Genomic DNA, 17,742 nt, shown 5'->3' with positions numbered 1-17,742 from the left:
CTGTCAATCGTCACGGGGCTTTTTACTACATTAGAAACTTAAAACACTTAGTACACAACCATACTTTATACCTATTTTATATTAACAATTATCAGGATGTTGAAAGTGGATCGTTTTCTTCGTGCATTTAGACCAATAAGCGGAAGAAAAATTCACCCAGTACCAATAATAGTCCGATTTAATTTTGGAAAACATATTTGAATTTCTTTATTGTTTTTCACCTTATTTTTTTCTCGTGTGACATTTTAATATAACTGTCGTGTGTCCTAAAGTGATGATCTACACGATACTACACCCACACACCTACATGACAAAAACTAAAACCTGCATTACACTATTATGTATTATATGAACAAAAGACTTGCTGAAACAGTAAAGAAATAACATATTGTTAATGAGTAAAAAATAGAATGACCTATGGTGTTATTTATATATTTGAAAATAGTTGTGTACTATATTCCAAAAAGTTTACGTAGTTTTTAATGTTCGATGGATATATATTTAACCTCCTTGTAAATTCTTGGAAAATATATGCATTAAAAAGTAAAAAACCCTTCAACAAAACGTAATTTCTCTATAAAGTACAAACTACTATATAATATAATATATTAACCTATACCTATTATTATTTTTTTACAAAATCGACTAAACTTTAATTATCAAACTTGGAACTCAAAACACATTTCCTAGAAAACTCGTTTTTGCTGCGATGCAAATCATTTTAATTTGGTTTTAAAAATAATATTTTCTATATATAGGTTTTAATATATTATTATTGCTTGCATTTGGATTAAATTCTATTTTATCCGATCTGTCCTAGATTTAATGGGATCTTAAAAAATAACACCACAAAGTATGATCGACAAATTACACTAATCCTGTTTATCCTCTTAAATATGATAACAGTTAGTAGGGACCTACTTTTTTACATTATTACAATCGTCTGTGATTTATATTTGACATCATACATACTTCTTCTAGGAATGTTGATTAAACTTAACTATATAGTAGAGCAAAATCGCAAAATGTTGTTACGTGGTCATATATGAAACGTAAACGTGTGCACAGTGCAGTCTTGCGTGGATTTAAAAGGTTTCGTCGAGATTTTGGTCCCCCAAAATATTATATCAAAATGATGGGTTGTATTCATTATATTTTAGTAAACAGGAATAGGACAGCCTGTCCGCCTATATACGTAGTTGTGTGATGGTTTATATAATATAGCTATATATATTATATGATATTATATGCATGTAATAGATACATTTCACACATTGGTAATGTGTACATACTGTGAATTTGAATTTTTTTTTTGAACGTGGAAAAATCTTCTCGTGTTCTAATAATAGTTACGAGTTAGACGCATCGCGGTGGCCGAAATTCTACTTGATTCGCGGTATACGAATCGCGGTAAAATATATAACGTGTCGCGTAGTGTTCTAGACACATAAACCGTGTACCTTATACTTGGTATAATGCGGTATCATTATAGTGTCAAGGTTATGTACAGTACGGCGTTAAATATATTATACCTAAACAATTTCACTCTCAACAAAACAATATGGTCTGCTTAGTAATAAAAAACCTAACCTAACTTTTGTGAATGAACGTTTTCACAATATAATAATAATAACAATAACAATAATAATAATAATAGTTTAATCGAATGATTAACACGGGCGATTGTCCAATAGTACAGGTAACCTTATCTGACCTATTGGATAAAATGTCAACAATAAACTAAAGGATTTTTAACAACAACAAAAAAGTACTCAATAATTGTAAGAATATAAGCTAAATGGATTCTCAGATAAAATACTGGAGATTGTCAATTGAGTGTAGTTTATGATTATAAATATTCTTGTGGGTAACGGAGAAGAGAAACGGTCCATCAGCTTTACCGACATCATCTGAGCATAGAAGCCAGTCATTATGATAAACATGGTGAATATTATAATAAAGCATAAACCGCCCCCACTCGTCGTCATTATATTAAAAACGGTAACATTATTGTATACGGCGGCGCATTGCACCGCGAACGAAAAACGGCGCTGGTTACATACGGTCCGCCGCTCGTGCCTATATATTGATGCGCGCGCGAGGAGATGAATTAAAAATAACGCGATCGCCGCATGCAGCTGCATCTGTTTCGCCCTGTACATGCACTCGTCGCCGCCGCGCTTGTAAGAGGCCAGACGCGCCGATAACGCCGCCGTGCGATGCGTGCGTTTGGGACGATGGGTGACGGCGAGACGACGAGTGGGTGCGACGGCGTGAACGGGAGCGCGGGCGGGCCGCGGCGGCGATCGATCAACGAAATTCTTTTTTCGCGGCGGCGGCGGCGGCGGTGGCGGCGGCCGTTTAATTTTCGTCGGTGGCGGCATTTTATTTTATTTTTTCGGTTACGCACCGGACGCCGCGCCGCCACCCGCCGCCGCCGCACGTTCTTCGCAACCCGCTGCACCAGCCCCGCACTTCCGTCGCCCCGCAGTGCACCGCCGCTGCACTCGCTTCACCGCCACCGCCGCCGTCGTCCTGAACGTTTTGGGGCGGCGTCGGCCAGAGAGAAGATGCAAATTCGCCGGGAATTTTATCGACGTGGGCCTACGCCGCCGCCGCCGCCGCCGCTCGCTATCGGCACCAGACGGCGGCTGCAACGGCAGACGGGACGGCGGCGGGCGGTGCGTGCGCGGGGCCCATGCAGTGCTAGACGACAAAGAAAAGCCCAGCTAAATTCGGCAACCACGCGGAGCACCACCCCCGTCGTATATATATATATGTATGTACGCCGAGCCTATGTAATACATAAAGTGCAGTATGTACATAATATATAAGTATATATATATATATATATAAATACATCCTGCTGCCGCCGCTGCCACCGCCGCTGTGACCCTTCAGAACAATGTCTGAACGAAAAATGTACACACTATATTATATATTATACATATTTTGAGGAAAAAAAAAAGGGGAGAGACGACGTATCCGAACAAAGAGGGTTGTCACGCCGACGACGACGAAAAAAAATGGAAAATTTTTCACAAGAGAAACCGTTTTAGGCCGATTCGCAAAAACTGCATGCCCCAAAGAAAATAAAAATGACGAGAATCGTTAGCGGTCTATCTGGGGCGCACCCCATCGCATTTCGTATTCGGTCGGTCCATTAGATATGCCACCCCTTGCAAGAATAAACATAAACCTATCAGAAGCGTCATAATATGAGGGTACAAAGGGGAATTTTCTTTCGTCAAATTTGAAATGCCTACTTAAATATAAGAAACAAATGATGTCAATAAAAATTTAAAATATATTACGTACCTATATCTAATTTAATATTTTTCTTAATCTTATTAGAAAAAAAAGCCATTATTCTGAAGCTTTTATTATTGACGTCTGTTGTTGTAGGCGTTATAATATTTTACCATTATGATTTGCAACTATATTTATATTAATGTTACAACTTATAAATATACTTAAAAATAATATGCGTGATAAATCAATCAATATATCATCATTACCACCCAGGTTAAATAGAATTGCCACGGGAGTGGTTTGAGGAATAATAATTATCTGTAATGTAAAATACAAAAACCACGGGAGGAACAAACATTTATTATTAAATGTAAATGGGGTGGTCAACATTTTGTTCCCGTCTATAGTAGAAATTAAGAAGATGGCACTGTACATATATATTATACTTTATACTTATATTTTGCTCTTGTTGCTGGACGACAGACATCGAGTGTATTCTATCAGTCCCTTGTGTACGTTTGACTTATATAGTATATTATGATATAATGGATCCCATATAATTAATTAATTAAATAATATTCAACGTCCTCGTATTATGTATATCACTATTGCGGAACTGTTTAATGCGTATAGTTGCGTATATAAATTGAAAGTTCCAATAAAAGTCTCCGGGGGGCGTGTGCGAAAGATTTATTATTTAGGTGTAATAATGCGTTATCGTCTATTAACGTTATCGTCCAAGTATTATTTTGTCTATAAGATGTATGCATAATATATATATATATAAACACTGAAGTTAACGTGTGGTAATACGGGAAGTATATCGTATTATGTATTCGTTGAAAATTCGTATGTATATATAGGGTAATGTCTATATGTATAGTGCTTAAAAGGAATGAAAATAAACGGGTGCGGTGACGGGTCGGAAAAAGTGCGCGCAAGACGCGGCGCGTTTTGGGGATTCGGTTTTGTGCAATGTATCGTTTTTCCCTCGAGTGCATTATCGCGCAGACCGCTGCCGCCGCCGCTCTCCCCACCATTCCCGCCGCCGCCGCTTCGTATAGGCCGCCACCCGAAGTCGAGTCGATAAAAAAACGGCCTCGTACGCGCGTGTGTGAAATAAGTTTTTAAAAAAGCGGTCGTGTATATATGCGTTGCAGCGGCGTGGAGACGACGGTATTTTGGCGTGGCCCGGCTAGACCCGAAGTATTGATTATCTTCCCCTTTTTTTTTTTCGGTTGCTAAGTGATTATAACAAAAAAAAAATTCGGCCGGACGAGAAGGGGAACGGAAAAAAGCGGAAGTCGATGGTGGCCGGCGGGGGCGCCCCCGTACACTCGGCGAACACACATACATGCACTACATAATAATATATATATATACATGTACGGTTGCAATGTATACTGGTGGGGAACGAATGCAACTACGTGTTGCATCACGACGTGCCCACCCGCCCGCCCGGTCGGTCCGCAGACTCGTGACGTCACTGCCGAAGAACGCGTCCGGCGAAATACACACACACACACACATACGCGCGCGCGTTCAGATTTACAAACACACATACGCACACATACACACATTTACGCTTTCAAAAACACACACACACACACACACACACAGACTTACAGACGAACACACAGACTTACAAACGCACACACGCGCGCGCGCGCGCGCACACACACATGCATATACATGCACACGCCGGATCACTGGCGCGCGGTGTTGTAATATACTACGCGACCGTCCGCCGTGCGCGCGTACCGTCGTCACCGTCACCGTCGTCGCCGTCGTGTGGCCGAGTAGAGAGCCGCGTGCGCCGTCCCGCCAATTATTGATACGCGCGCGCGAGAGAGAGTGTAACGCGCTCGTCGACGACGACGACGACGACGACGATTGCATAAAACTGCACAGTGCACCTTAATAGTAATACACGCGTGTACACGGGGTGCGATTACGCTGCGCGAACGATGCAGTTGCAGCGCCGCACGGCCGTCGGATGCGGCCCGTGCCCTGCCGCGGCGCACGACCGTCAGGCGGTCAGGAAACACTTGCGCCGGTGGTCACACAACATGGTGCTCATCATCGGTAAGTACGCAAGCCGATCACTATTGCATAACCCGTGAACATAGACGACCGTTTATACACAATTATCATACCTATACATTAGTATATACCGCGTGTGTGTGTATGTGTGTGTGACCTGCCTCAACGCGATCCGCGTTGTAACGTATTTTTATTTTTATCTTGTTTTTTCTTAGCCCCGACGACGATAGTAATAATAGTAATAATATATTTTCGACGGCCACGACGACGACGTTTCGGCAACGAAAATCGATTTTATTTCGTTCGGTCCGGGACCCTCTTTTTTTTCTTTCATTTTTTTTTTTTAGGCGTAAAAAACCGCGCACGCACACTGGTCAATCCGAGTAGGCCGAGGGTAGGCGCGCGCGATGTGGTCGAGGAGGTAGCGGCGCGGTGGTAGCCGTGTTGTGTGTGTGTATATAGTGTCGACAACGTCGATGGTGGTGGTGACGGTGATGGTGGCGGTGGCGGTGGTGGTGGTGGTGGTGGTGGTGGTAACGGCAACGGTAGTGGTAGTGGCGGCGGCGGCGTCGACGACGACGTTGTCGGCGTTGGCGTCCGGGGTGGGGGTGGTAACGGCGGCGTCGGGGTTATATAGGAAATGCACCGTGGGCCGGCGGCGGGGCGGGGCGTGAGACAAAAAAGACTGGTGGGTCGGGGGTGCTGCCGGTGCCCCACCGCTCCCTGCGCGAGAGCGGTTCGGCCGTCTTCGGCGCCGGCCGTGCATCGGACGTCTTCGTGATTCCCTCCTCCGGCCCGACGGCGGTGTTCGTACAGACGGGTGGGGGCGGGCGGGTGTGCGTGTGTGCGCGCCGGGCGGCGACGGCGAAATGCAGTTTTTCGACAGCCTAATGCATGTTGCACATTTCGTGTTCTCCAAGGACGACGGCCCGACCAACCTAAATGAGCGGTCCTCCTGCATTCAGATGCACTGTGCTCGGATGCACCAACGGGCGGTCGCAACGACTTCAAAATAAATTTATTACCAATCTGTTTAATATTTTTGTTTCCGTTTCACTTGTTTTACTTTTTTTAATTTAGAAAAAAAATTTTATTTTTACCAATTTTTTTAATTTACTATTTATTTTTTTGTTTATTATTATTGTCGTTATTATTATTTATCCGCAGTGTGCGTTTGTTTGTGCTCGTGAGCTTATAATATATTAGTTCAAAGTTAATAATTAATTATTTTCGTTTTTTTATAAATGTATTAAACTCGTGTTCCACGAATCCGTGTGTTCGTGTTGCAACCGGCAAACGACTATTATTTGGACACCGAATTATCTTCATAACTCAATTTTTTGTTCGTCGCCTCAAAGTTGGCGGCCCAGAGCGTTCAAGCACGGTACGTTTACAATTTTAATAAATTTGTCTGACGTCGCAATTTTAGGTCAACCATTGTTTAACAGCGTCCTTATAGATTAGGTCGAATTTGTTAGGCGTTATTGACATTGCGCCTGACCTCCTCTCTCTCTTTTTCGCCGAACAGCGTTATAAGTAAAATTAAAAAAACATATGTAATTAGTAATACTGTAATTAATTTAAATATCCGTGTGTATGTGTGTGAATAATTAAATAATCACATAATTATACCACCGAATTCGTTACCAAATCTATACATGCATATAACGTGTCTCGAGTGTGTTGTTTATTTAAAAACGATTAAATTCAAAGTGCTGTTTTCGTTATACAGCGAATCGTGTAACCTCGTCACCTCGATAATTTTATAACACGAAGAATTTAAGTGCGCACAATAAGTGGTTAGTCGATTTTATCCAATTCTTATATTAAAATATATAATATTATGTATGTTATATAATAGGTACATAGAACTCGCACGTGGATATAAAAAACGGTCGTTTAAAAAAAAACAAGCGTATGTTTGTAATATGTATACCTGCCTACCTACAATATATGCGCTAGGGGTGCAGTATATATGCGATAGCAATTATGCAAATGTATCGCCGCTGGACGAGGGGGGCCCCGTGATTTGACGGTCATTAGCCAAATTGGATTCTACCTACATAACTCGTTGCCGCACGGTCCATGTATAACAATCATTTTTCACGTCTCCGCGGCGGTTTTATTCGCATTTTATACCGTTTGGCGTAATATTATATAATATATATTATTTTGTCCACCGCGGATAAGAGCTGCAATGTCTATAAAACGCTCATTATTGTTACTATAACCTTACGCATATACGGTGCTTCTTATATAATTGCACGAACAGCCCTAACCCGGTTCGACCAATCGATTTTTTTCTTCTGCCGTAGTGGTTGTAAATTTTTTTTCTCGTGCACTATATATACGTACTTATATATACCGTTGTTGTATAGGTGTTAAAATAGTAGTGCGGTGTGTTCGTGTTGTCACGTGACGGGGGAATATAATATATTATATATATACGGACACGAAAACTTGGAATCGGATATGTGCTAGGTAGAACAAAATACCCTCCAAAAAAACCTGTTTTGCGTCATGTAATTTTTTTACGTGTATACCTACGCGTTTAAATAGTAGTGATTGTTATGTATAAACACATAAAGTGGAGGTGGTCGTTATCGGGGAGACGTTACATTTCCGATGACATATATATTATTTTTTTTTTCACTTTAACATTTTGTGGATTATAGAGTATATAATAATATTATACTAAACTCGTATTTATCGCTTTGTTCTCAAGTTTTTATTATTTTTTCGTTCGACCGTAAACTGATTAATAGTTAAAAAAAAAAAATAGCACACAGACAACAAACGACAGTTTTTCAACGGTTATCGCAAATTGTCCGCCATAATCGACTATTCCGCATGTGTACAAATACACACACACAGCTACCACAACAACCCGTCGCATCGTCGTCTGGTAAAATTATTATAACATAATATACCTAACATTATATTTTTATAGTTATTAATTATTATATTATGTGATGTACTGCTGCGTTATACCTAAAAACAATTGTTTTGTAAAATAATAATTGTAATTGATATTATGGTAGATATAGGTACTATTATATTTACATTCGCTATTATATTATATTAAATGCTCAACGGTTTTGTATAGGCTGCGTAGTGCGAATATATTATATAAAACTGTCGATTGCTTTATATTAAATGCTCAACGGTTTTGTATAGGCTGCGTAGTGCGAATATATTATATAAAACTGTCGATTGCTTTGATATCATATTTTTATATAGTTCTCTCTCTATACTATAATATAGCCGTTTGGTTCGAAACAATAATTTACAAATTGCCCCACGCCCCTCTGCAGCAGCTCCATATCATATATAATATAATTATATTATAATTATTTATCGTCATAATGAGTAACGCCAATTCTTTTTTCGGTTTATAGTTAAAATTTTATGATATATAATATGTATCTATATATAATTATTATTGATAAAGAATATGACCCGCCTGTAGCGAAAAAAATAACCGAGAAAATCCGGTGATAACCTTTTACCAAATATAAAAGCTTTACCGTTCGGTTCCTGTATTATGTACGCGAGACGGCGACGTGACCTCAGACCTACACCGCCAATAATATACTGTTCCCCTTAACAAGTCCGTGCTCGCAATAATTCGAAATAATGTTTGGTAGGTATATGTTCTCTGCAGCAGCAGTATATAATATTATGTACTCGTATTCTTATCGTATAAAGCAAACCTCATGTACACCGTTTATTGGTGACTGCAACATTGTATACGCTGCTGCAGACAAATCACGAAACACCTGCTAACAGCCCACCACCATTATATGACATTGACACGCGTAACGACTTGATACACGAAATTGATGTGAAACGTTTTGTACGAACTGCATCTGAATATTAATACGGTCCGGCAATGTATAGCGGCGGTAAATTCGAAGAGCTGCTACACGTTATTATATATTCGAATGTACATAATAATATGCATTAGGAAGTAATAAGCACCATACGCACACACGACACAAATAATACCCATATAGGCATAGCCGCACAGGTATATGATATTATACAACGCAATTGATTTATTACCGTATCTAATAAAATATAATTGTATTGTAAATTAATGAAAAACCCGTTATTGTACATAATATTATAGTAATTGATAATGCACTTAAAGGCCAAAGGGTATACGCGATTATTTAGAGCAGATAAATATGTACACGACCGACTAAATAAGCGCGGTACATTATTATTATTATAGGAACTATATATATACAAATTTGAGTAGAAAAAAAAACATAAAACACCGTATTCCGAATCATTTGAAGTTCATAAGAACAGCTATATATAGGTATATATATATATATATATATACACACAGTATAAAGACGTGATTGTAATTTTTATCATATTTAAGTGTTCCGAGAGTACTATGTACAGCGTATATACATTTATTATAAATATAAATTCCGTTCTGTAGCAGTACACGATTAAAATGTAATAAAATTATGTTTGAGTTTTATAAGTCGAAAGTGAATTTAATTTTAACAACACAAACAAGCTCGCGAGTGGTTTGGTTGGACTCGCTGAATTATTTGCATTTTATTTTATATTATATTATGATATACCTATATATGCGTTTATGGTTAAACGACTTTTCTTAAGTTGGGAAAAAAATCATAATTACGTCAAATTTACGAGACGAGCTGAGTAGGAATTTCATAAGGTAGCCGTGAAAAGGAAATGTAAACATCACTTCAAGGCATATGCATATGCCATTATATATACATAGGCATTAACAATAATATATACTATATTATTATATTATATTTTTGAATAAATAAAATTGCCATGAAATTGGCCTCTTCAAGGTGTGATTTGACATTTCGAACAGTGTATAAATTGATGCGCCAATTAATTTTTGTGTTTTTTTTTTTTTTAATGACCAACGCAAACGTCGCTCGCCCACTGGTCAGTATAATATTATAATAGGTATATACATCGTAGACATATAGTTCACCGCATATAATATAATATTATTAACTATATTGCACTATGTACGTATGGATCGTATAATATTTTTCGATCGCATTAATCGTCAGCAAAGGTTTCGATCAATGAAACGCTCACGCCCGACGATATATAATAGTAAAAAAATAATAATAATATAATGCTATGCGTCCATATAATATATAGTAATATACGCGCACGCAGTTTTTCTCGGCATTCGATTATAATTATTGTTTTGTAAACGTTTTTGTTTCTTTGCCGAATATATAATATTATAACATCCGCGCGAGCAAACCGATCGCGTACCCTGGCAATAATACAATAATATACGTCCGTAATCCGAAGTGAAAAAAAAATTGTATTATGCGCACATAATATAATAATATATCATGCGAGGATAAAATATAATATTATTATATATAGTCAGCCGACCGCGCGCGTTTTCCCGGCGGATTTGTGCCAAATAATGTGACTCGTTGTTTTCAAAATCCTCGGCGGGCTGGGCAAACAAAATGTCTCTAAAAAACAAAATATTACGTACGTTCGAAGAAAATTGCGCGCACATCTCTACAAATTTTCCAACGGCATATAGTAAAATAATATATTTATATATACACACATCACAATCGCGTTAATCACGTCCGCGTACAGACTATTAAAATATTGTCATTTAATATATTATATTATTTTAATGTCACGCTGCAGTCATCGTTGTGTAAATAATATATATACATACTTTATATAATATATAGACACATCGTGTACCCGACTACCAATATAATAAGCGTCTATTTCCGTCTGTAGGACGTTTTTCGTATATAAAATATAATCATGTTCTAAATATTATTATCGTAATATGTTATAGCGTCTATATGGTTACGCACGATTCAAAGTTCGTGACGTTTATGTAGCGTCTCCTCCGGAGGGACCGTGCGATAGACTTTCACATCGCCGGTCGTAATACAAATATATATATATATATATATATGTATATTATATATAATATTATATAGGTCTGCTGCTGCAGCATCGGTGAAAACTCTGCACAAATCGATTTGTTTCCCAGAGATTCGCGAAGATAACGTATTTGTCATATATATAGGTATTATGTTAACCGATCAATGCGCGCAATACATATAGTAGGTACATATCCATAATAATGTTTTGTTTTTTTTTATTTAAACGACATTTTTAAAATTCGATAAGTTTTAGGAAAAACGTGGCCAACTGTGCAATACATCTTATTTTACTGCATATTATGGCATAAGACGTGTGCAATTATATAACTTACTGTATAGATGTAATTGCTGGTAAAATTGTTATTTTAGTGAAATAAAATAACAGACGCGCTAATACCTATCGCGATTGATTTATTTCCACATTAACCGTGTATAACTCGTTTTTCAAGACGAGAAAATTAATTGAAGTACCAATTCTAATTTCGTTCAAGTTGTACCTGCAATATATATTATTATTATTATTGCCTATATTGGTACGTGTTTATTATACATCAAGCCAAGTCTATCATTCTATATGTCTATTTAAGATTAAATTTATTATTACCTACTGGTGATAATATAGTATATACCTATACTGCATTACTACCTAAATGATGTTGCCCCATGTTGGTACAATCTTTTTTTATTTTATAAAACATGTTAAGCTAACATGCTGTATAGGTATATGTACCTATTGGCGAAACTGCTAAATCTATTTACAATTAATACGATTTTCTAGAAGAAAAAATGTTATTTTTGCGTGCGTTTTCGAAAAGTTAATAATGTAATATTTTACTCCTTCGTTCGGGTATGTCGGTTCTGTTAAATTTATAGTTTTGCAAACGGATGTATACTATTTGGCTCTGTGTAGTTTTTATGTCAAACATGCCTTCCCAGATTTTTTTTTTAACTATTAAATAATAAATGCTGGACTTCTTTGCTCAAGAACGACACATTTGGTAAACCGTACAGTACACATATAATAATATCATGCGCGTGCGCAGTGAAAACAATACGAATCTGTGCAAGTTTTCAGGGGTTCAATGCCATTTGTTTTTAATTTGAAAACGGCGTGTTAAATAAAATACGGTATTGTATCATATCATTTTTTTCGTTTCATACATCATGACGGCACTATAATTATACCTACGGTAACATAAATGTCATAGCGTATATAGTATATAAACATTAAACAGCCGCGTGTCACGCTGTATGAACCACAGTAGGTATAGCTGGTACTCTGCTGCAGTTAGCTATTAGAATGATATAGTCAATATTATTTTTCATAATATAATAATACATTCGTGTTCGACTCTGGCGGTATTACACTAATATAGTTAATCCGAAAATATTGTAATATTCGAGTGCAATGACATTGTAAAACGACAAAATACTGCTAAACGCTTATTATAATATATGTTATAAAATACCGCGCAGCTGTTTCGCCGATCAGACAAAAGTTCAACACACTGTTATCGTTTAATGATGTTATTCGCTGGGCAAAATGAACCTTATCGCATTTGAATGAAGAATGTCCGGCATATGAGTATGTATAATATTATAATAAATATGGGTGTGTGTACATTAGCGTATATTTGTGTATTATAAACGTAACGTCTATGCAGTGGATTATGATTTGTATGTTTTGTATAACTATATTATAATATTTATATTATATTTCGTATATTATACGCACGCCGACATGAGTACAATTTTTCTTTTCGAAATATTATGAAATGAGCGGCTCCGATGTGTTTATATAGGTACGTTTATTTTTATTTCCATTGACACAATAATTTGCAATAAATTTGTTTTAATCGTATGCGTAAGGCGTGTATGTTATATTATGTAGGTCCTCGTAGTAAGTATGCATATTATAATATACTTACGAATTATTATAGTCGTTTAATATTGTTGCATGTACCTATATAATGTACTATGTATTTACCGGCCCCACTGCAGGGTAATTATCTTAACAGTTAACACTGATTATCTTGATAATAGTATTATATTTTTTAGATTCTGAGCGTAGAGATGTTTTAAATCTATTTTTACATGATATTTCAAGTTATTTCAAGACAACATTTTTGAAGGAACATTATATTTTTTCAAATTATTTACTCGCTTAATTTTACTCGCATATTCTGCTTAAGAATATAAAATTAAAAATGTTTCTTGCCGTTCAAAATAGTAGAATAAATTTGAAGAACACATGGTAAAATAATTTTTATTCAAAAATGGTGTAATCATTTTCAAAATAATATTAAAATAGCTATCTTGTTGGTACATATATTATACAGGTCAGATATGTATAATTGTATAAATTATTTTGTACTCGTTTGAATATTTTTGTAAATTTTTAACATTAAATCCATTACGGTTTAACCTGAATAATAATCCAACATTATAAACATCACCTATCTATTATCTGTGGTCATTAGCCTGACGATTATTTTAGTAGGTTTTTAACTGTTTTTGGGAGGGTACGGTTGGTTAGAACACGTGTGTAATATGTGGCGAGGATTTGTCACTATAAAACCTGGGTGGTAAACCAACTGGGAATTAGTGACACCACTGACACCAGCTGATGCTTGACTTCAGAACACGTTTGTGACTGAAGCTAATCACACCTATATATTATAGTATTTCACGTAGGCATATCTATCTCGCTATTTTTATATTTAAAGTTTGATATATACTTTGAACGTTTTAATTGTGTATCAAAAGGTTTTATAACTCAATTTTACACGTACTGAATTGTGATCTAAGTATTATGTTTTTATCGTTTGACGAGGTACTGTGCATCTATATGCAGTCCCATATATTCATCATATACAACTATATATATATACTAACTATATTAAAATTTAGTAAAACTGCAGTGATGTATTTTTGGTTATTAAGTCTATTATAATATATATTATTACGTATTACATATTTTCTTACATTAAAATTAAACCTGCTAAATGCTAATTTAATAATTTAATACGGTCATGGCATGATATTCAAACATTTAATCGTTCATGTTCATCATATTATATTATTATAATTAGATTGTTTATAGGTGTTTAATTTAATTTTACCGAACTTGGTCAATATTAAAAAAATTGATGCTGTATGTATTACATGTCGTTATGCAGTAATCGCTAAAAAATATAATAGTTGATTTTCTATACACATTTAGTTTTAAATACGAATTCTATAATATTGTACATCTAAAACGAGACTCAAAGGAGTTTATACCTTCTAAACTTTAGTTTGTTTACATTTTTCAGTAGTCTAATGTTTTGTTAGACTAATTACATATCGATATAATCGACCAATAGTAAGTAATTATTGAATCGTTTGTATGAATATATCTATTTTTATAACATTTTCATTGAAAAAATTCGTTTTCTATCAAACAACGCGTATAGGTACTATTACCTATAATTATAGGCACGTAATAATATCGCTGTCTTAGTTGTTACTAAATATTGTACTATATTATTATGCCTATAAAATAAATCGTATTGATATACAACCATGAAACAATTTTAACTGCAAAAACGCATAAAAGTATACTATTTAAAGTAGGTAATTATAGGTTGGCACTTGGTAGGTATATAGCAAATAATACTATGGAAAATTCGTTCAACTTCATCATATATATATAACGACTCGTGGCAATATGTGGCATTAAAATGGGGCATTATATACTTTTTATCAGCTCACCATGAAGTAAAACTGCAGTTTGTAGTTTGTACTCGGCTAAACCACAGTAAGTTAATAACGAATAAACTATAATCAGTTTTCAGCTGTCAGAATTCGTAAATTGAGTTTCGAGTTTTCTACCCACGACGATAAAATTGTATAATGAATCAAATTGATTGTTGAAAATACCAAAATGTTTACAAAGGGTTTTTTATTTTTATTGGAATCGACTGAAGTGATGTCTATTTTTTTAATCCATAATCATCGTTAACATCTCGATAAAATAATAAATCGTGTTGTGCAAAACCCTCAACGTTATTATAACTTAAAAGTATGTCAATGGCATAAAAGTATTTAATTGTTTTCTAATTATTATTATTTTTTATATATACATATACATTTGAGCTATATTTTTAACAAGACAGACACAATCTCTGTTCTAAACTGTATAATATAATATATGTACACACATTCATATACATTAATACGCACGTGTGTGTGTGTGTGTGTGTGATTGAATTGGTCACTATCTCTATACCATATATTATTGCCGATAATTAGTTTATAGCGAAATAGACCTAAACGGTTCTAAAAATCTATATTATAGTAATTACGGTGTAATCGGATTTCAATTCTGAAAAAAACATTTGGGCGACAAAACCGCTGTGTACGACGCATGCATGCGCTACAATTAATAATATAAGCTTTAAATTTCGTTATAGATTCCGAGTTTTTTAAACGACATGCACAATAAAATATATTATTATTATTACCAGTGTATATTATTATAGTACTATATATAATATCATAATACATTATCATTGTTGCACGCACCTCGTGTCACTGTTAAATACAAGCTTTTTTTGTTCAAGTATAATAATATTGTTCCGTCACCCGTATTATACGCTGACGGCCAATTATTATTTTAGAGTCTATGGTCGTTGTAATCACCGGCGCCGGCCGTAAAGTTAAATACGGATATTGCCTATACTCGGCGCCTCGCCATTAGTATATAATAAAATAATAATATGATGTAGGTACTATTATAATTCAAGTATGATATTATTATCGCGATTCGCGTACGATTCGAACGCCGAAAAAATAAACAACAACGAGTGTACATGTTTTTAACAATAGTGTATCGTTTTCGCGTGTAGTGTTGCGATTGCAAAAAAAAAAATAATACATCACACATATTATTACCAGCTATACCTACTTATATTATATTAAACGCTTTCGAGTTCTGGTGTAGGTACCTATACCTCATAGAAATTGTATTGTGGGCAGCTGCAGCAGAGTTCTCTATATTATATATTTCAGTGGCAAAGTTGTAAGAAAGAGACGATGGCCAAGACCTGCAGCGTGCTAACACAATAATATGGCATTGTGATATAGGACCCTATAGGTGCATTTGTCATATTTTTCTAAACATTTTGTTATCTCTGTCTGTTGTTAAACTTCTCCCTCCCCATCTCGTTATTAATGGGTATGGATGGACCAAGTTGTATAGGATATTATGCTATCTTTTTCTAACAATGTTGTCTGTCTCCAAACTTCTCTATCTCTATAATGTATACACGTTCAGTCCACGCTTTTATGCGTCTATGGTGTGCACGGCAGCGACCGATGCTTTATTATAATAATACATATTTTATAATAATATTGTTATCTCGCGATTACATCCGGCACGACCATATTAATAATATGTGTGTTTTTTTTTGTTTTTTGTTTTGCGGTATATCTACCGTTGCATCATATTATAATAATACCATGTATATAGGTAATAGGTAAATTATAGGCTCGTACAGATGCGTAGGTAGATACTTTTCATTCTATAATATAATATAATACAGTACGCGATCGTTTCCAAATTAATTTTTAACACGCGGTCGTAACCAAAACCGACGATGATAACGGGTATACGGTACAATAATAATATGTTTTAATCGTTTTGTGTCGTAATGTGCATACAGTACACATAAAACGATATACGAACGGTGTATAATGCCACAAAACATAACAACCAATTTATTAACCAAAGTAGTTATATTTACCTATACATAATAATATTATATGCTGATTGGGGGTTTAGTCTTATTGCAGAAAGTCTAGGAACTTTTGAAGTTCATTTTAATTTTTAATTTTCTCCTTTAAGAACTGTTCTATCTCATGCAGGTTTATATTTTTTAAAGAAACCTATGTAAAACCTTTGGGCTCTTTGGATATTACAAATCAATCGATGTATACCAATACCAATATTTGAAAAGTAATATAGATAGGCATTTTATTTATAACAATAAAGCACCTACATAATAATGTATTATATTAATGCACTGTTTAATATTATGATTTGCAACATGAAATTAATCAGAATTTATTATTTTAGTTTTTAACTTTTTATTTTTTCAAATATTATTTTTATTATATTGAATTAAATAAAAAAACAAATAAGTATAGTAGGTACATCAACAATAAAAGTCATTTTTCAAATAGTTTTTATTTTTTTCATTGCACTTATATTTGTTTAGTATAGATTTTTCTGAAAGTGTATTACTCAATATATTACAACTGAGGAAATGGAATTTTTTGGAATTTTTACCTAACCTAACATTTTGTACTGTGGGTACTTATTTAAGAAATCTTTTTCTCCGCCACTATCTACGCTGGATTTAGTTTCAGTATTTAACAATAATCCTTTAAATCATCCTTAGCAATTTGCAACATATTCTTAGCCAAATATGTACCCAACATTCCACGTTTTCGTTCACTC

General features: G+C 35.2%; 1 protein-coding gene across 1 annotated transcript in view; it reads left to right on the top strand.

The window, feature by feature from the left end:
- The first annotated feature begins 4,983 nt into the window (after window positions 1-4,983).
- LOC132946048 (mushroom body large-type Kenyon cell-specific protein 1) overlaps window positions 4,984-17,742 on the top strand; it is a 41,933-nt gene continuing 29,174 nt past the window's right edge. The window contains 1 exon segment of the mRNA XM_061015870.1: window positions 4,984-5,337. Within this exon segment, the coding sequence (XP_060871853.1) occupies window positions 5,220-5,337 (118 nt within the window). The 5' untranslated portion in view covers window positions 4,984-5,219.

The sequence above is a fragment of the Metopolophium dirhodum genome, chromosome 6, assembly GCF_019925205.1.
Source record: "Metopolophium dirhodum isolate CAU chromosome 6, ASM1992520v1, whole genome shotgun sequence".
Taxonomy (NCBI): domain Eukaryota; kingdom Metazoa; phylum Arthropoda; class Insecta; order Hemiptera; family Aphididae; genus Metopolophium; species Metopolophium dirhodum.
The sequence above is the reverse complement of the archived record's forward strand: the minus strand, read 5'-3'. Positions and strand labels throughout refer to the sequence as shown.